The 20,657-nt window shown below is 56.9% G+C and overlaps 1 protein-coding gene across 1 annotated transcript; it reads left to right on the top strand.

Annotated features, from left to right (window-relative positions):
- The first annotated feature begins 113 nt into the window (after positions 1–113).
- Positions 114–20,579, top strand: LONP1 (lon peptidase 1, mitochondrial). Its single transcript, NM_001243220.1, is given in 18 exon segments — positions 114–558; positions 3,085–3,173; positions 3,546–3,665; positions 5,267–5,495; positions 6,906–6,967; positions 7,365–7,494; positions 7,892–7,975; positions 9,674–9,894; positions 10,872–11,010; positions 11,701–11,879; positions 14,111–14,198; positions 14,561–14,683; positions 14,766–14,882; positions 17,148–17,288; positions 17,921–18,086; positions 18,892–19,112; positions 19,194–19,358; positions 20,232–20,579. Coding segments are annotated over 18 exon segments (2,883 nt in total). The 5' UTR covers positions 114–126; the 3' UTR covers positions 20,409–20,579.
- Positions 20,580–20,657: the final 78 nt, after the last annotated feature.

Here is a 20,657-nt window from a genome sequence, read left to right on the forward strand (position 1 = left end):
GCCTCCGGCGGTCCTGTTCCCAGCCACGCCCCCCGCGGGCCCCCGGCACGCACCCGCTGTCACGTGCACCCCAGGCTGGCCAGCGGAAATGACGCAAGTCTAGCGCGCCGCCAGGATGGCCGGGCCATGGCGGCGGGTGCAGGCTGTGTCCGGCTGTGGGGAGCTGCGAGGTGGTGGGCGCTTCGGCGGCCGCTGCTGGCCGCCGCCGCGGGGCGGGTTCCGACTGCAGTCAGAGCGTGGTTGCCCAGAGGCCGGCGGGCCTGCGACGCCTCGCCTCCCTGGGCGCAGTGGGGCCAAGGCCCCGCTGCCGCGGGCCACTGGCGGGGACTTTGGGAGGCGAACAACCGCAGCAGCGGAGGCGCATTCTCGGGTGGCGAGGATGCCCCCGAGGGCGGCGCGGAGGATGGGGCCTCGGGAGTGGGAGGCAACGCCGGCGGCGGTGAAGGCCCAGTCATAACGGCGCTAACGCCCATGACGATACCGGACGTATTCCCGCACCTGCCGCTCATCGCCGTTACGCGCAACCCAGTGTTCCCGCGCTTTATCAAGATTGTCGAGGTAATGAGATCCCCCGCCTTGGCCTCCGTTTCCCCACGTCCTTACGTAGCAGGTTGGACCCAGGGCTCCTTTAGCACTCTCATGCCTCACGACTTTTTCCAGGCACGAGGCTTTTCGAGGGCTAGAGTTCGAGTCCTAGTCTTCCATCACTAGCTTGGTGAACTTGAGCCAGATTCCTCCCCGCTTCAGTTCCCTTCTGGAGAGTTGAATCCAGTGAGCTTAGGATTGTTCACTAACCCAAGTCATAGAAATTCGGTGCTGGGGCAGCTGAAAGCTTTGTTGCCCAGTTACTTTTCTGCGGATCTTAGTAAATGTTTATCATAACACTCTCTCCCAGAAGGCCAGCCTTCTGGTAGAAAGCAGAATTCATTCTTTTACTATTTCTTGACGTCATGTGCCCGATACGGTTCTAAGTGTTAGACAAGTCAGACACAGCCCCTCGGCCTGAGGATCTTATATTCTGGTGGAAGAAACAGTAAACAAGATCTTTTCAGACTAAAAGTCATGGGATGGGGGAGCAGTGCCAGGGTGATGTAATAGAAAGCAGCGGGAGTGCAAGGAACTTGAGTTTTAGAGTAGGAAAAACCCAAATGCCACCCCACCCCTTTAAAAAAAGTAATGTGGAAATGAGTCCGTGGAGGAGAAAGGTTATCTGTTAACTGCCTAAGCAAGGTCATACAATGAGTCAGCCTCTACCTTCACCCTCCAGCCTCCCCCCTTACAGTCCAGACTCTGCTGAACAAATCTCAGGGATCCATTGGCAAGGGAAAGGACAGTATAGAGGGGCAGCATTCAGCCACAAGGAGGGGACAACCTCCTCTCCTGTCTTGCTGCCCTTCCAAGGGCCTTCCCTGATGCAGGCAGTGGTTACTTGCAGGTCCCAGGGCTCAACCATGTGGGATCATAGCCTGGCCTCTCTGCCCCTGGGCAAGTGGTTCCTCTGGGCCTCCGTTGTCTCATCTGTGAAATGGGCATAATAATAGCAACTCATTTCTTAAGAGATAGTTGTAGGAGGTAAATGAGGTCACACGTGCAGGGTTTAGAACTGCCTTGTGCTTAATATACCTTCGTAATAAGGTACTGCTGTTTTCTGTGTGGTGCGCTTTTGACCCGGAGGTCTTTTTCCTTCCTTGACCCCCCCCCAACCCCCATCAGTCCTTCCTACCCTCCTAGGCCTCTTGGGCCAGGACTGTTCAGCAAGTGTGGTCCCCTTAGCCCTACACAGTGGCAGAGGCCCCTTGTCCTCAGTGCCCAAGTGGAGATAGGATTCCTGCAAAAGATTCTGTCTGTCCCCCACTCCCCTCAGGGCTAGCCAAGAGAGTTGTGGGAGTTGCTGCAGATCCTATGAGACTGGCTTGTTCTACTCTCACGTGGTATTCCTATTGCGATTACCTTGCAAATAACCAAGAAGGATCCTGCCAAAAAGAGGGGACAGCTGTTAAGATGTAGCGGTCAGCTGTGCGCAGAGGAGAAATTGGGAGTTTCCATGGGGTCTGGTCAGTGTTTGATTTTGCAGTTGGTGCTGTATGTGAGTAACTTTTCCCAGTACCTCCTTATTAGTGGTTTCTGAGTATAGATAGACCAGTGGCTTTTAATTTTTTGTGGGTCATGTATTCTCCTGCCAGATACCATGGTCTTTTCGTATGGAAAAAATGGATTTATAGTGTCAGAAATTCCCATACCACGTAGGAGTGGAGTGAATTAAAATTCTGCCTCTCAAAGCGTGGTCCCTGAACCGGCAGCATAGGCATCATCTGGGAGCGTTCTTGAAATTGCAGACTCTCAGGCCCACTTCAGCCCTCTTGAATCAGAAACTCCAGGGGTGGGGCCCAGCCATCTGTTTTAAGAAGTCCTCCAGGTAATTCTGATTCATGCCAAAGTTTGAGGGCTATTAAGTTAGAGTCTGCTCTGGGAATTAACACAGGCTTGAAGAAAATCAGTTGGGTCCCAAGGACACCTGTGCACCTCTCCATCACTTGTTTCCTAGGAAACGTCATTAGCCCTCTTCCTGCCATGCAATGACATGATCACAGTGCAATGTGCTGTGATCCTGGGGGCTTTCGATGATTAATGAGTAGAGTGTGGATGTGATTGGGATATATTTTCTGTGAAAATTGAAGGTTACCAGCCTATGGAGTGTGTCACATTTGAATTATGCACTTTTACTCTTGTCTCCCAAGAAGGGAAGCTGAGATTGTAAAGCTAAGGCGTTTCACCACAGAAACAGCTCTTGAAGTTGGAAGTGAGATCAATTTCTTGGTTCTGGCTGTTGATCTACTTTGAGCTTCTTTGGGAAGAGGGAAAAACAAAGGAATGCAGCTCATCAACACTGCCCTACTCCATTCTCCACACATCTGTCCTTTTTTGCAGGGGTGGGGGTGTTCAGGGGTCCTAGGACCATGTTGGTTAGTTCTAGATCAGATTAGCATATCCCCAGAGTAATACAGAGAATGGGCTAAAGCTGCTGTCAAAAAGTCAGCCAGAAAACCTACCTTGCGTTTCACTTTGTGGTCATTATCATGCTAGGTTAAAAATAAAAAGTTGGTTGAGCTGCTAAGAAGGAAAGTCCGCCTCGCCCAGCCATATGCCGGCGTCTTTCTAAAGAGAGATGACAAGTAAGTGTAATTTTTCTTTGCTCCCCCATTGAGATTGCTCTGGAGTGTAGCTCGCAGTAAATCCTGATCTGTGGAGTAGCTTGGATCTCTGATCTCTAACTCGAAGGAAATCAAGCAAAACCTACAGGGGATGAGGCCAAGGTCTGAGCACTGCTTTTTAGCCTGGACTGAAGACTCGGTTCAAAGCACCAGGTTTTCTCTGTGGTCCACAAGGGGGAGGTGAACCCTTGGTGTTAGGTGATGTGTGCCGTGACCGCCTTAGCCCCAGGGTGCCTGTGGGAGCGAGGAGGTCAAGGCTGGGGGGTGTGTCTCTCCTTACCCAAGAGAGCCTGAGTGCCTGTGTCCATGTTCCTTTGTGTCTCTCTCCCTCAGCAATGAGTCTGACGTGGTTGAGAGCCTGGACGAGATCTATCACACGGGGACATTTGTCCAGATCCACGAGATGCAGGACCTTGGGGACAAGCTGCGCATGATCGTCATGGGACACAGGAGGTGCGGGGGCCCAAGCGCACGGGGTGGGAAGAGCTGCCAGGGTGCCCCAGGTCCCAGCGCCGACCTGCCCATCTTGGTCACTGCAGTGACCAGGCCAAAGCTGGAGATGGAGCTCCCCTCTCGGAGCTCCCCTCTCAGAGCCCCTCTGGTAAAGTGGCTGTCTGGTCTGTCAGTGAGAAGCCATTTCTTATGCACATTCCACAAAGCACCCTGAAACTGCAGCTGGCACGGTGCCTTGTATTCTGCGTCTGGGTGTTGGTGAGCCTTCCCCCTGGTGCTGCTGTCTGCTTCTCTGTTCAGCTAGGCAATTTGCAGTCTGTCACTCAGCCAGACACGTTTCTCTGTTAGGTTGCTCTCCACCTCTGTTCAGCTGAAGGGCTCCCTGTGACTTCTGTGAGCCCCATCTTACTGTTATGCTTAATTGAGAAAAACCTGCATGATCAGCTGGGTGGCAGCTGGCAGAGACAAACCAGCATTCAGGTCTCCTGAGATGCTAGGCAAAAGCGTCCTGTGAGCAGATCACAGAGGAGACAATTCTGAGTCACAAGCCATTACCGTGAATGTTCTGAAAGCCCCTCATGGAAGATGCCCATTGGTGTGTGTTGATTCTACAGCTCTACATCCTTTTTTCTCCCATAGCCTTTTTCTGTGTCTGCTGGCAGCGCCGCCAGAGCACACTGGGGAAACGGCCTGTGCCAGCAGCGCTTCTGTGGACTGTCCTGGTGGTGTCCCTGCGGCACTGTGCCCCCATGCCCTGTCCATTTGCTCCTGTTAGTCTTTCTTAGGGAAGAGGCTCAGAAGGAGCAGAATAAGATGCAAACAGAATTAATAAAGATGGTGGTGGCTACTCACTGCTCTGCTGCCCTGCAGAGTGCTTTGTAGGACGAGTCTGGCTGACTCCTGAGGCCGCCTCTGTGCTCACGGCGTACCCACCTCCTCTTCTCTGTGCATCTTGGTCTGCTCCTGAAAAGCGGTCCTCTTGTTAATTACCCTCCAGTGACAGAAAGGAAGCAACAGGTCCCTGAACATAGGGGGCTAGTGTCTGCCAGGCCCTCGGGTGTGAGTGGAGAAGCAGATGTGGGTCCCCCTTGGGGAGCCGGCCCCCCAGCGTAGGGAGACAGGGGAACTGATCAGTCACAAGTTGGATTCTGATGATGGTGAGTGCTTGGTGGGAAAAAGAAGGTGGACAGTGCAGGTATGTATGCAGGTGGGGTGGACTTCACGTGGAGTGGTCGGGGGTGCCTCCTTGTGGAGGCGCCTTTGAATCTGGACCAAAGGACGTGAAGGAGCTGCTGTGTCGTGAGCCTGAGGCCAGGGGGTGCAGCCAGGGTCCCCCAGCCCCAACGGGCCCCAGAGCGGGGCTGCCACTGGCTTCCTCCGTGGAGGACAAGGGGCGTTGGTGTGGGAGACAGAATGGGTTGGCTGGAGTCTGGGGCAGAAGGGGATGTTGGTCTCGGGTTCTGAGGCAGCAGCCCCACTCCTCCTGGTGGCTGCAGGGCCCTGGACCTAGCGGTCCCCTTGGTGGTCGTTACCGTAGAGTTCACCGAGGGTCGGTCGCTCCCCAGCCTCAGTGGCTTCACCCCTCTCCTCGCCATCTTCAGGGTTCACATCAACAGACAGCTGGAGGTGGAGCCAGAAGAGCCGGAGGGTGAAAAGCAGAAGCCTCGCAGGAAGCCAAAGCGGAGCAAGAAGGAGGTGGAGGAGGATGGGGGCGCCAAGCAGCAGGTGGAGGTGGTGGTGGAGCCAGGCCTCAGCCCCACTGGCGAGGTGCTGATGGTGGAGGTGGAGAATGTCGTCCATGAGGACTTCCAGGTCACAGAGGAGGTGAAGGTGGGTCCGTGGGGCTCCCCAGGCACCGTAGAGCACTCTCTCCCTCAGGGTCTTGGGAGGAGCTGGCGTCAGGAAGGTAAGGAAGCCCAGAGGGGCCTGGCTGCTGTGAAGGAGGCAGGGTTTGAACCAGGTCCAGCCCAGTCTGCGCCCCCAGGCAAGAGCCTCCAGCCTGCCTTTCTGTCCTGGCTGCTCCTCCCAGGCCCAGGGGTGAGGGGAAGGGAGCAAGGCACATCCCCTGTGACCCGCAGCTTCAAGACAGGAAAGACAGCCTTCTGGCTACCTTGCCCCAAGCCTAGGCTAGCCCACTTTCTTTATAGCATGGCAAGCCAGCTCTTGAGACAGTGTCAGGATGTGTCCTTCCACCATCCTTCTCATGGGGCTGTGACTGGGTGGCCTGCCTCCGCCTGATGGAAGTGAAAGAGACTGGGCTGGTGGAAGGCCCCTCGCGTGTGTGGCACCTGGTGTCCAGGTGTAGCTGACAGCTTTGTTCTGAGCCTGGGCAGGTTCTGAGCATGTGGGCAGGAGTGCCACAGTCCATTGGTGATGTCTGCCAGGGGGCGGGAAGGGGCCCGGGGCAATCACATCCAGGGCGTCCAGAGCAGTGCTCTCGGGGAAGACATGCTGGGCATGTCCTGTGATTCTGCATCATTAGCCCCTGGGGCTGTTGAGTACTTGACGTGTGGCTGGTGTGACAGAGGAACAGAAGGTGTAGTTGTGTTTCATTTTAACTCCCTTAAACCTAAGCAGTGCCTGGTGGCTGCCATTCTGGGTGGTACTGCTTTAGTGTCCCCCTTTAGGGCTCTGGTACGGGGAGAGAGATGGCTACACTTGTAGGTGCATGGAGAGAAGCGCGGGGAGCTGGGAGAGCACTTTCCCTGCTGACACTCATGTCATGCGTGGCCTCCAGCTGCCCTGTTCTGATTCTTTCCACAAAGGTCATCCCAGGCAGATTAGGGACACACCTAGTGTCAGCAGGTGATCACACTGAAAAAGCCCAGCAGTGGCAGCCGCTTGCTACATACCCTCTAGTGACCTCAGTGTCCTTGGCTGCCTGGCCTCTGAAAACGAGGGATGGGTTTTATACTGCGAACTGTGCCTGGTGGTCCCGCCAGGAGCGTCGCCAGCCTCACTCTTGGTGGCAGCAAAGGCGAGAAGGACAGTACTATCCACGGCATCCACAGCAGAGGGGTCCCTGCCTCAAAAGGGAGCCTGGGTGAGGTTCTGGGGGGGGACGGGGAGAGCCACTTTTCCCCCAAAGGATGGCTCATTCTGAGGTCAAGGTTCTGAGCGGTCCATGGACATTCTGCTCCTGGGCCTCTGAAGCTGACTTGGGCTGGGCCAGGAGGGAGGGACTCTAGGGCCACAGTGCCCTCTGGTCCCAGTGGTCCATGGGGCCTCCCTGCTTGCCAGGCCCTGACTGCAGAGATTGTGAAGACCATCCGGGATATCATCGCCTTGAACCCGCTGTACAGGTTGGTCTCCAGCGCCCTCCTCAGGGCAGGGCTGGGGCCTGTCTGGCTCTTTCCACAGCTGGTCAGCTATCCTCCTGGAGAGTCTGGTGGGGCTTGGGGCCTCGTGTAGCTGGCGTTCCCTGGGGTGGGAGGTTGGTGGGGGCGTGGCTTACCTGGCCCTGGCCCTGGCCCTGGCCCTTGGCAGGTGCTCAGAGGGCCTGCATTTGGCCCCAGCTCTGTTGTCATCAGCCGGGGTAGAGGGAGGGAATCTTGGGGGTGGGGGTTGCTGTGGGGCTGCCGGGTGGCTTGTGTCTGGGCGAAGGCATGTTAGTTCCACTCCAGGACGGGCCAGTGAAGAGGCCCATCCCGCCACCGTGGAGGTCCTGGCACCCCACGGCAGCATCTCTGTCCCTTCCAGAGAGTCTGTGCTGCAGATGATGCAGGCCGGCCACAGGGTGGTGGACAACCCCATCTACCTGAGTGACATGGGCGCCGCCCTCACTGGAGCCGAGTCCCACGAGCTGCAGGATGTGCTGGAGGAGACCAATGTGAGTGCTGCCACCATGTATGGCTGTTCCTCCTGGGCTCCCGGGCTGGGACGGCATCGCCTTAGTCCCTGTCCTGTCCATCCGGCCCCTCGTTCTTTGTAGCTGTTGTGTACTGTCCTGCTGGGCAACATCCATCATTTAGCGAGTGGTGTGTGATTGGGTTGTCTCCAGTTTTGCCCTTAAGAGCAGCACCTCTACAAATGCCCTGGGCCACCCAGCCTGCAGACCTAGGGTGTGGCTGGAGGACTGGGCTTGCTGGCTCAGATGGCGTTGGCCTCTCGGATTTGGGAAGGGATGGCCTGTCCATCTGCCCCAATTTGCACGCCCTCTGCCCTGCTTCCCCCATAGATGGACACCGACTTCTGACCATCCTCTCACGTCTTCCCTTTCTTGACAGATTCCCAAGCGGCTGTATAAAGCCCTGTCCCTCCTCAAAAAGGAGTTTGAGCTGAGCAAGCTGCAGCAGCGCCTGGGCCGCGAGGTGAGCGGGGGAGCAGCCTCTGCTTCCGGCTAGACCCCGTGCGTGTAAACATCAAGCTGATGCCAGCGGCTGAGTGCAGAGGAGAGGTCCCCGGACTGCCCCGACTGTTGAGGGAGCCCTGGGTGATATGTTAGAAGTCAGGAGCCGGCCTGGGGAAGGTTGAAAGCTATTTCCCAAGACTCAGCTGTTGGAGGCGCACCTTTCCAACTTCAAATTTGTGGCCTGCTTGGATTGTCAGTTACTTCATTTTTTCCAGATTTAGCTCACTTTAGTCACTTTTTTGTTTTGTTTTTTACTTTTATGGCCATACCAGTGGCACATGGACATTCCCGGGCCAAGGATTGACTCTGAGCCACAGCTCCCACTTGTGCCGCATTTGTGACAACACCAGATCTTTTAGCCCACTGTGCCAGGCTGGGGATCAAACCCCCATCTCCACAGCAACCTGAGCCACTGCAATTGGATTCTTAACCCACTGCCCCACAGTGAGAACTCCTATTATTTTTTTTTTTTTTTTTAATTTTCCCACTGTACAGCAAGGGGGTCAGGTTATCCTTACATGTATACATTGCAGTTACAGTTTTTTCCCCCACCCTTTCTTCTGTTGCAACATGAGTATCTAGACATAGTTCTCAATGCTATTCAGCAGGATCTCCTTGTAAATCTATTCTAGGTTGTGTCTGATAAGCCCAAGCTCCCGATCCCTCCCACTCCCTCCCCCTCCCATCAGGCAACCACAAGTCTCTTCTCCAAGTCCATGATTTTCTTTTCTGAGGAGATGTTCATTTGTGCTGGATATTAGATTCCAGTTATAAGTGATATCATATGGTATTTGTCTTTCTGGCTCATTTCACTCAGTATGAGATTCTCTAGTTCCATCCATGTTGCTGCAAATGGCATGATGTCATCCTTTTTTATGGCTGAATAGTATTCCATTGTGTATATATACCACTTCTTCCGAATCCAGTCATCTGTCGATGGACATTTGGGTTGTTTCCATGTCCTGGCTATTGTGAATAGTGCTGCAATGAACATGCGGGTGCATGTGTCTCTTTTAAGTAGAGCTTTGTCCGGATAGATGCCCAAGAGTGGGATTGCAGGGTCATATGGAAGTTCTATGTATAGATTTCTAAGGTATCTCCAAACTGGAGAACTCCTATTATTTAGATTTTATGTTAGAAGAAAAATTCATATCATTCTCTAAATGGGAAACTTACAAGGCAGCTCTCCCACATGAAGAGCACAAGATGGCAGGACACTCTGGGCGGGTGCTGGTACTGACTTGGGGTCCTGAGCCTGCGTCCTGCTGTCCCTTCTGTTAGAAGGGATCGGGAGTTCCTTCTTGGCTTAGCGGATTAAGGATCCAGCATTTACTGCTGTAGTGTGGGTTTGATCCCTGACCCAGGAACTTCCATGTGACATAGGCATGGCCAAGAAAAAAAGCACAGCATCCCTGAGGCAAGGTTCGGGGGGTGGGGGTGTGCTGGCATTAGGCCTGGCCTTTTCTCATCAAAACCAGGATTGAAGGGCCATACCTTCCCCGCCCTGGAATTTGGCATTACCACCAGGCCTGTGTTTGGGAGTACTTGGGGTTGAGGTGGGAAATCGGAGGCTGCACCCCAGTGTCTGTCCTGAGTCTCAAGGAAGCAGCAGGCCCACCCATCCCCTTGGTCTGACAGCAGCTTCTTGGCCACGCAGGTGGAGGAGAAGATCAAGCAGACACATCGCAAATATCTGCTGCAGGAGCAGCTGAAGATCATCAAGAAGGAGCTGGGCCTGGAGAAGGACGACAAGGATGCCATCGAGGAGAAGTTCCGAGAGCGGCTGAAGGAGCTGGTGGTTCCCAAGCACGTCATGGATGTGGTGGATGAGGAGCTGAGCAAGCTGGGCCTGCTGGACAACCACTCCTCTGAGTTCAAGTGAGCGCCGAGGGCCGGGACACCGATCCGGGGGAGCCAGGAGGGTGGGTCCCGTGGGCACCTTCTGGCCACAGCAGGCGTCAGTCAATGTAGGCAGACCTCAGGTACACCGGGACCCCAAGGGTTTGGCTCCAAACCACCACAGTAAAGTGAGTCACATGGATTTTCATGGTTTCCCAGTGGGTATGAAAGGTTTGCTTGCACTATACTGTAGCTTGTTGTGTGCGATTGGGTTATGTCTAAAACAGCAGCGTACATGCTTTGGAGTTCCCTTGTGGCTCAGTGGGTTAAGGATTTGGTGTCATCACTGCTTTGGAACTTCCATATGCTCTGGGTGTGACCAAAAAAGGAAAGAAAAAAATACAGGTTTTAATTAAAGAGTAATTTAGACAGAACAATGTAGATCAACTATAATAGAAAAAATAAAAACTAAAATTAAAAAAAAAAAGTACTTGAGTGGTTAAGATTCAGCAGTTTTGACTGTTGCAGCCCAGATTCAGTCCCTGGCTGGGAACTGAGATCCCACATGAAGCTGCTGCACACACTACCCACCCCCCCCCCCCAAAAAAAAAGAAGAGGAGAAACTTTTTTTTGCTTTTTAGGGCTGTAGCATATGGAGGTACCCAGGCTAGGGGTCCATTCGGAGCTGTAGCTGCCGGCCTACACCACAGCCACAGCAAGGAGGGATCCGAGCCAAGTCTGTGACCTACACCACAGCTCATGGCAGTGCCGGGTCCTTAACCCCCTGAGGGAGGCCAGGGATTGAACCTGCATCCTCATGGATCCTGGTTGGGTTCGTTAACCACTGAGCCACAAAGGGAACACCAAAACTTTATTTCTGAAATGGTTATCACTTGACAAGGCAGGATTACCACAAACTTTTGAAGTGTAAAACACACAGTTTTTGCCAAGTGCAGTAGCCAAGGCATGCCTGGGCTGTGGTGGGTGCTCACTGGCTCTTGTCTGTCCCGTGGTAGCGTCACCCGGAACTACCTGGACTGGCTGACATCCATTCCGTGGGGCAAGTACAGTGACGAGAACCTGGACCTGGCCCGCGCCCAGGCAGTGCTGGAGGAGGACCACTATGGGATGGAGGACGTCAAGAAGCGTATCCTGGTGAGGCCCCGCTAGCTTGCCCCTCTCCAGGGCCCCCGCCCGCCTCCCCGATCCTGCTCGATCACCCGGGCGGGTGCCGAGGGGCAGAGGCTCTTGTGGTCTGGATCCGTGTGCGTGGTGGGGCCCTGGGGGCCTGGGACCCAGGGTTCCCCCTGGGCTGTGGGGAAGACCCAGAGGAGCTCCCTGTGAATCCAAGGGTGCAGAAGGGGCTTGGCTAAGGCAGGGCTGGTGCGTGGGTCAGAAGGGGCTGAGGAAGGTGAGGGGCAGAGGGACCAGTGTTATAGTGGCTTGGAGATGTCAGGGGCTGCCCAGGCCACCCTGGCCTGCTCCAGGGTCTCACCGGTTTACAGGGGAATAAAAATTGTGCTGGCAATAGGAGAAAATTGGCCAGAGGTGTCCAGCTCTGGGCATGTGGGCTGGTGGGAGAGAGGATGTGATCCAGGTGGACGAGCTGCTGCGTGGGCCTGGCGTTGGGGTCACCCACAGTCAGTCACCCGCCTCCTCCCAGCTCCTGCTCTTCCTGTTGGTGCCACGGGCTGTCCCTGTGGCAATGACAGTCCAGTCAGCTCAGCCCTGTCCTGTCTCACAGCCCCGGATGCCTGGGAGGTGGGGAGGCTGATGCCCGGCGGGGGGCCCCTTGCCATGCAGAAAGGGCAGCGGGTGTCTCATGGGAGCCGCCTCTGCCCGCAGGAGTTCATCGCCGTCAGCCAGCTCCGGGGCTCCACCCAGGGCAAGATCCTCTGCTTCTACGGCCCCCCGGGCGTGGGCAAGACCAGCATCGCCCGCTCCATCGCCCGTGCCCTGAACCGGGAGTACTTCCGCTTCAGTGTCGGGGGCATGACGGACGTGGCTGAGATCAAGGGGCACAGGTAGGCCTGGCTCCTCTTCCCCTGGGACTCACCCCCACCTCCCGTCAGGCTTCCTTCCTCCTGGGTCTCTTCCTGCTCTGGTAGCGCTGGAGAGTCGAAGGTGAGATGGTCTCCCCAGTGAGGCCTTGGTTCTTTTCTCCCTCGTCAGGCTCAGAGCAGAGGCTGGCATCCCCTGTGTCCAGGCTCCCAAGGCCAGTGGGCCCATGGGGCACTCCCTTCTGTGGGGCACCCAGGCTATGGTGTTCTGGGCTCCCTGCTGCGCAGGCCTCAGCAAAGAATGGTTCTTTGAAAAGCCTCGGTGAGGCAGAAAAGCCCGGTTTACAACCTGTTTCCATCCTGTGGTGTTCAAAGACGATGTCAATCTGTGTTTACAAGTTATTTTTCTGGCTTTTCTAAAAACATGGACAGTTCTGGCTGCCTGGGGCGGGATCAAAGCACTCGTCTGGTGCAGCCCCCTCTGCTCCTTACTGTCTTGAGTCCCAGGCGAGCTGGCCAGTCTTGCGCCCCCCTGGTCAGGAGCCTGGTGTGACCTCCAGGACTTTGCAGAAGGGAGCTGGGGCGGGGGGGCTGGCGGTAGGGTCAGTAGGGGATGAGGCTGGTGCTGCCTTGGGTGCGGGGCCACTGGGAGGCCTGCAGGGTGGGGCAGTGCAGGAGTTTGCGTGGGCTCAGGGTGAGCCCTGAGGGTGGCGGGGCCAGTGGGGGCGGCCTGACAGGGGGCAGGGCAAGTTCAGCGGGATGGAGGTGGAGGAGAGGCACAGAGGGGAGGCAGAGGCAGGCCTGGGTCCCTGGTTCAGGGACTGCCCGGGAGCTGCAAACAAGCCCCATTCGCCGGGGTGAGGAAAGGCCTTGGCTGAGTTTCTAGGCAGCACAGGAGGTGTGTGATACCGGGGGGATCTCATCAAGGAAACGGCACCCAGAAGGGTGGGAGCAGGTGGGCCGGGCCTCTGTGCTGACATTGGTCTGGGACACTGAGACAAGGAGAGGGACCTGACCGTTGCTGCATTGGTGATAGCCAAACCCACCTCTGCCCACCACCCTCCAGGGCTCCCACCTCCTTCCAGATGAAAGTCCAAGTCCTCCCCAAGGCCACAAGGACCTTCATGACCTGCCCCCTTTCCTCTCTCTCTCCCCCTCACTCTTTTCTAGCCACACAGGACCCCTCACTGTCTCTCCAACACACCAGACAGGATCCTGCCCCAGGGCCTTTGCATGGGCTGTGTGCACTGCCTAGAATGCCCCTCCCCCAGGTGGCTCCTTACCTACATGGCTGCTCCTTACCTCCTCTGCTTGAAGCCTTTCCCTAAGACATTCCTTATCCCTCTAAAATACTGCCTGCCTTGGAGTTCCCATTGTGGCTCAGTGGTGAAAAATCTGACTAGTACCTGTGAGGATGTGGGTTCAATCCTGGCCTTGGTCAGTGGGTTAAGGATCCGGCATTGCCATGAGCTGTGGTGTGGGCCACAGATGCAGTTCCAATCCTGCGTTGCTGTAGCTATGGCATAGGCTGGCAGCTATAGCTCTGATTCAACCCCTGTGGGAACTTTCATAGGATACACATGGGGCCCTAAAAAGCAAAAAGAAATAAAAATATGGCCTGCCTCCCCCCCCTTCCCAAGTGGCATTCAGATCCCTTGTGCCTGCTTTCTGTCTTTGTAGCAAACATGAAGTCATTTGTAACTTGGGATTTCCTCCTCTGCCTGGTTTGTGGTCTCTCTGCTCTGCTGGGGCGCAGCTCACAGCACAGGACCCATGTCTGGTTTGTTCCCTGCCAGTGCCAGGCGGGAGCCTGCAGTCGAGCTGGGGCAGAGCAAGTAGGTTTCAGGAGGCACTCCTGAGGATGTGCTGTTAGGACCAGGATCCCCAGGACCTCACACCCTGGCGTGGTGGCCGTTCCTGCTTCAGCCCTAACTGCTCCCCACCCCTCCCCTTCTGTCAGGTCTGGCAGTGCAGGCTGGATTTCGCCGTCTGAATGGGAGGTGTTGGCTAGGGGACAGGTCTAGGAGGAACCTGGCTATGACTCTGTCTCCCCGCCCTCCCCACACACACTTGGGAACCTAAAGCCATCAGGGTGACCAGGTGCTCTGCCCACCCACACGGTGTGGAAGCATTTATTCTCCGCTGGGACCTCACTGTACGCATCTCTCTCTCCTCTGGGCGGCAGTGGGGGATCATGGTGGTCCTGGAGCTCTAGACAGTGAGGCCCTGACTGCCCTGCATGCCCTCTTCCGCAGGCGGACGTATGTGGGCGCCATGCCTGGGAAGATCATCCAGTGCCTGAAGAAGACCAAGACGGAGAACCCCCTGGTCCTCATAGATGAGGTTCGTGAGGCCCGGAGGGGATCCCCCCTGCAAGCCCCCTGAGGTTGGACATGGGCCCTGCCATGTCTAGGCAGCCCTGACTAGATAGTCTGTTCAAGGTGAAACCTTGGCCCCTGCGGTTTTGATGTTCCCTGAGTCACCGTGGGTGGCCTTGCTGCAGGAAGCTGTCTCATAACACTGGTCCCTTCCTGCCTTGGAGGCCCCCTCCTGCCCACAGCCGCCTGTGGGGCCAGTCCTCCTGTCCCTGCTCCAGGCCAGTGCTAGCTCACTCTGGGCCCAGCTGCTCCCGCTGGCGTATCTGGTGAGCAGGTGCTGGTGGCCGACAAGGAGCCAGCAGCACCCACCTGCTGCCACCTCTTCAGGTGGACAAGATCGGCCGGGGTTACCAGGGGGACCCCTCCTCAGCGCTGCTCGAGCTGCTGGACCCTGAGCAGAACGCCAACTTCCTGGACCACTATCTGGATGTGCCTGTGGACTTGTCCAAGGTTCGGGTTCCGCCTCAGGGCCGGGCCGGTGGGGAGAGGCGGGCAGCCTGGTCCTCCAGCGCCTCACCGCCCCCTCCCCCAGGTGCTGTTCATCTGCACGGCCAACATCACCGAGACCATCCCCGAGCCGCTGCGGGACCGGATGGAGATGATCAATGTGTCGGGCTACGTGGCCCAGGAGAAGCTGGCCATTGCAGAGGTGAGGTGGCCCTGCCGGCCCAGCCCTGGGGAGGGGTGCCCCACTGCCGCTTGGGCTCAGGAAATAGCCGAGCGTCCACTGGGTGCCATTCATGCAGCGTCACCTTTCTGACGCTGTGGGGGGTTTCCCACACCAACCAGTTTCCAGGCAGGGGTTCTGTAATTCAGTACCGTTCTTCTCCCTGGGCTCCGCCACCCAGTGAGGCACCTGCAAACTTCCAAGCCAGAGATTGAACCCGATCCGCAGCTGCAAGGCCAGATCCTTAACCCCTGTGCAGCCGCAGAGACACCACCAGATCTTTCAGCCACCAAGCCACGGTGGGAACTACAGACCACCCAAAAACAGCACCAGACCTACAGGTTCAGGGCTCAGACCCACAGCACTGCCCCCACTGTAGATGTCACTCACAGGTCTCCAGCTGTGCTTACCTTAGCCCTGCTAAGGTAACTCACTGGAACAGCCTGCAGAATTCAGGGCGACAGTTGACTCCCTAATGCTGGTTTATTATAAAGGATACAACTAGCGAATAGCCAAAAAAGATGATTGCGAGGGGCAGGGTAGGGGAGTGGTCCCTTACGTGGCACAGTTGATCAGATCATTGGTGCTTGGCTCACTCTGCAGCTCCCTCCCCTCCCTGGGGTCTGAATGTTCTGGTCCTCCAACCTTTTGGTTGGTTCTTTGGGCCACCAGTTCCCATCTAGCTATACTAATGAGTCACCTCATTGGCACAGACTCAGGTTTTCTCAAAAGGGGCTTCGTGTGAATAAGAAAGGATGCTCTTGGAAGTTTCTGTTTGGTGCAGTGGTTTAAGGATCTGGTGTTGCTGCTGATGTGGCACAGGTTGCAACTGCATTACCAGTTCAATTCCTGGTCCAGGAACTTCCACATGCCACAGTTGTGGCTCTTCTCACACCTGCTCCTCAGGCTATTCTAAAGGTCTTAGAAGCTCTTGTGCAGGGAGCTGGGGCTGAAGATCCAGTGTGAATCTTTGGTTATGTCCCATCGCCATAGGCTGCACAGTAAGAGCAGGAAGAGACATGCCGTGAGCACAGTGTTGAGGGGAACCCAGCCCCACCTGGGCCTTCAGGGCCCAGCACTGTCTTGGGATGGTGAGTTCATCTCTGATAGGAAATTCCCCCTTTATTGCCCTGCTGCCTCGTGGTCACCCAGGCGTCGGTGCTGGGTCACCACATTTGTGGGTGCGAGAGCAAGGCCGCTGTCAGCAGCTTTGGTTCCCGGGGTTACACGGCTGCCTGACTGGGCTTTCCTGAGCCAAGGCTCAGCCAGGATTCGTGTCTCTGTCTGCAATTCTGTGTAAGGAAGCCTCCCTGGTCAGGGAGCCCCTTAACTTTTCCTGGTGCCCGGCGTGTGTGGTGCCTTTACTCGCCTCAGTCAGCCGAGGGGAGCCGTGTGCCCCATGCACTGTTTTTTTCCTGGAAGAGACCTGAGTGCATCTCATCCCCTTGAGCCTTTTGCAGCCCTGGGTAGACACGGGCTCTCAGCCTTTGCAATCCCCTTGGGGGTTGGAAGGAGGAAGAGCTGTTGAGTGAGGTGGTCGCAGGGGTCCTGGGGACTCTGCCACATCCTCTGTCCCCACAAGCATGGAGACTAGATGGAGGCAGCCCGGCTTCGTTGTGGATGGAGGGCGTCCTTCAAACACCCGAAGGGGCAGCAGGAGGAACGTGAGAATCGTGGCTTGCATCTGTCCCAGTCAGTGCTCGGGACTGGGACAGCGACTGCTGTGACAGGAGTGGCGCTGGGCCATTGTGTCCTCCGACCTGCTCCCCACCCCCATCTGCCCTGGGCAGCGGCCACATAACCAGCCAGCAAGCAAGTCCAGGGGACCCAGGGGAGCCTTCCTTCCCTGGAGGAAGAGGCAGCTACGATGACACCTGGAGGGTGGGCAGGAGTCGGAGCTGGGCAGAGGATGCAGCAGGAGCAGAGGCCTGGAGCCTTGGGAATAGGTGGGGGCGGTGGGTCCCAGGCCCACTGTTCAGGATCCTGGCACCTGCCAGGCCGTCAACCTGGATGCTCTGCCGCCCCTTCCTGGCCTCGCCGTTCTCTCACTTCAGGTCTTGGCTTGGCTGCCTGGAGCAGCCTTCTGACACCCTGGGGACAGGGACTCTGCGGGCCCAGGGTCTGTGTTGGTGACCTTGTTTACCCAGCAGGGGTCTTTGGAAGGCTGGGGGGGTGGGCCATGGGAGGGGCGTTGGTGCTTGACTGAGGCCTTGAGGGTCCTGATGGTGGCACTTTCTTCCCTGGCAGCGGTACCTGGTGCCTCAGGCCCGTGCCCAGTGTGGCCTGGACGAGAGCAAGGCCAAGCTGTCGTCAGACGTGCTGACCCTCCTCATCAAGCAGTACTGCCGAGAGAGCGGCGTCCGCAACCTGCAAAAGCAGGTGGAGAAGGTGAGCAGGTCTGGCCAGCAGGTGGACTTGAGGGCGTGATGACGAGTGAGCGACACTCAGGAAAAGTGATGATCCTACTCACAGGAGGCCCCCCAGAGGAGTCACAGCAGTAGGGACAGGAAGTAAGCGGGGGTGGGGACAGTGTCAGTTTGGGAAGATGAGAATCCAGGAGATGGATGGTGAGGATGGTTGTGGGCTTAAAAATGGTTACGATGGAGGAGTTCCCACTGTGGTGCAGTGGGTTCTGAATCCGACTGCAGGAATTCCCATTGTGGCTCAGTGGAAGCAAACCTGACTAGTATCCAGGAAGATGCGGGTTTGATCCCTGGCCCCACTCAGTGGGTTAAGGACCTGGCGTTGCTGTGAGCTGTGGTGTAGGTCGCAGTTGCAGCTCGGATCTGGCGTGGCTGTGGTATAGGCTGGCAGCTACAGCTCTGATTAGACCCCATCCTGGGAACCTCCATATGCCGTGGGTGCAGCCCTAAAAAGCCAAAAAAAAAAAAAGATGGTTTTACGTTGTGTGTGTTTTACCACAGCTGTAAGAAATTGAAGAGAAAGCATGTGGAGGTGTGTTGGAAGCAGGGGTGGTTCTGCGGCCTGGCCAGCCCCCCAACCTGCCACTGTGCCCGCAGGTGTTACGGAAGTCCGCCTACAAGATTGTCAGCGGTGAGGCCGAGTTTGTGGAGGTGACACCTGAGAACCTGCAGGACTTTGTGGGGAAGCCGGTGTTCACAGTGGAGCGCATGTACGACGTGACGCCCCCCGGTGTGGTCATGGGCCTGGCCTGGACCGCCATGGGTAAGTGGTCTGCACCTGGAGGTGGTGGGGCTCTGCCCGTCCCTGGTTGTCTCTTCTGGGAGGTCTGTCACCACAGGCTGTTCTGAATGGTGCCCCCGCTGGGCCAGCCTGCAGTAAGGCCAGGGCATGAGGGCTGATTGTGGGGATGATGGGGACCAGAAGGCAGCAGCGCCCCCAGGAGCTTTGGATGACACTGCCAGGTTTGCTTGGAGGGGTGCCCTCCGCAGCATGTGACCCTGTGGCCTGGAGACCACCGCTCACCGCTCAGCAAGGGAGAGGCCAGGGAGCCGTGGGGGATGGGTCAGAGGGGCTTCTTGTACTGGTGGCCTTGCTCAGCCCACTCACACCGTCAGGGTGCTTTGAAGGGTTGGTGGGGCCTTTTGTACGTATTGTCTTTTTGTTTTTTGCTTTTTACATGCAGCATATGGAAGTTCCCAGGCCAAGCATTTCCAGCCCCCTGACTATACCACAGCCACACCAGATCCGAGCTGCATCTGCTGCCTAAGCTGCTGCTCACGGCAATGCCAGATCCTTAACCCCAAGTGAGGCTGGGGATCAAACCCACATCCTCAGAGATATCAGGTTTCTGTGACATCTCTGTTGAGCTACAAGAGGAACTCCTCCCGGGTTGTCCTGGCATATGGCAGGCAGGGGTCTGCAGCCCTGAGGCAGCAGCTGCCAGGACTGTGGGCACAAGGTGTGAGGGAGCTGGGGAAGGCATGGTGAGGGGCATCTCCCAGGGCCCCCCAGCAGCCAGAGGGTGGCGGTGTCCCACGGTTCATGGGCTTTGCTCTGGGTTTCCCAGGAGGCTCTACACTGTTTGTTGAGACGTCTCTGAGGCGGCCACGGGACAGAGACAGCACCAAGGGGGACAAGGATGGGAGCCTGGAGGTGACAGGCCAGTTGGGGGAGGTGATGAAGGAGAGTGCCCGCATCGCCTACACCTTCGCCAGGGCCTTCCTGATGCAGCATGACCCCACCAACGAGTACCTGGTGACCTCGCACATCCACCTGCACGTACCTGAGGTGAGTCCCCCACCCTGCCCCATGCCCCCGCTGTCCCGTGTCCCCCTGCCTGCAGCAGGCCCACCACTCCTCTCCCCGCAGGGTGCCACCCCGAAGGATGGCCCCAGTGCGGGCTGCACTATCGTCACGGCCCTGCTCTCCTTGGCTATGGATCGGCCGGTGCGGCAGAACTTGGCCATGACAGGCGAGGTCTCCCTCACAGGGAAGGTCCTGCCTGTGGGTGGCATCAAAGAGAAGACCATTGCGGTGAGTGGCCCACTGGGGCTTAGGAACACGGGTACCCACAAGGCCACACCTGCCTCCAGGCAGGAGGGGTGACTTACATATGGGGAATGAGGCCCAGCAGGCACAGGCTTGGTGTCCAGGGCTATTGGTTCTCAGCTTTTTTTCAAGGCTCTGGAGAACCTGACATGAGCCTCCAGCTGGGCTCCTTTGTGGGAGGATTGGGGCCTCCTGCTCTCTGGCTGCTGGCCTGACCTAGCACCCAGGATAATGTGTGCAGCAGAGGCTAGAGGAGCAAGATCTGGGCCCCTCTGGTGACCAAGGGGCCCAGAGCCTGGGGTCTCAGTGCGTTGTAGGTTGGACTCAGGTGGATTGAGGGGGCCAAGTCAGCCCACGGCAGAACCCTGCTCTCTCCCACCTTCTGCCTAAGCCCCCACTGGTTCTGGCTGCCCCCAGGCTCTGGCCCTTGCACCCCACCCTCAGCAGACCACAACCCAGGTACCTAGTTTTCCTCACTTGCAAAGTGGGAGGGAGGTTCAGTGATTGCGTGCTGTGTTCCTAGAGTAGCACATGGTGACACATGGGAATCCCTGTCCACCAAGGGGCATTCAGGCTGAGGGATAGGTATGTGGCCATCTCTAGGTCCTCCGCCCTTAGGTGCAAAACCTCTAAATATAAAGCAGGATGGGCTGTGACTAACCCAGAAAACCACAGACCTTGCACTTCACACACTTCCAGACTGCTCTGGGCTGGGGAAGCCACAGTGGCCTCTGGAGTAACAGCACAACAGAAGAGGATGGGTTCTTGCCCCATGTTACTGGAGCAGAGGCCCAGGGGGCCTGGGAGCTGGTTCCCTGCCTGGACCTCCTCACTGACCTGCCATCCCTTCCCTCCCAGGCCAAGCGAGCTGGGGTGACATGCATTGTCTTGCCGGCTGAGAACAAGAAAGACTTCTATGACCTGGCCGCCTTCATCACCGAGGGCCTGGAGGTGCACTTTGTGGAGCACTACCGTGAGATCTTTGATATCGCCTTCCCTGAGGAACAGGCTGAAGCCCTGGCCGTGGAGCGGTGACAGCTGCCCTGGGCACTGCTGGCACCACTGGGCCAAGCTGGGAGGAAAACTGCACTAGGGGAGGCTTCAGGCAGCGGAGCCACAGGAAGCTCGGAAGAGGACTGGAGCCCACGACCTCAATTATGGCTTAATCACAGACTATTTAATTATGATTAAAACCAATTTCCAGTACTGCTTGCCTATGTGGCTGTGTGTCTACCACCATGCCCCTCACCAGGGTGCCCCCCTACCCTGGGGGGTGGGTCTGTG

The sequence above is a fragment of the Sus scrofa genome, chromosome 2 (assembly GCF_054392235.1).
Source record: "Sus scrofa isolate SSC_HxYL_T2T_F1_AM1 chromosome 2, Sscrofa_HxYL_maternal_Yorkshire_Landrace_v2.0, whole genome shotgun sequence".
In the NCBI taxonomy this organism is placed as follows: domain Eukaryota; kingdom Metazoa; phylum Chordata; class Mammalia; order Artiodactyla; family Suidae; genus Sus; species Sus scrofa.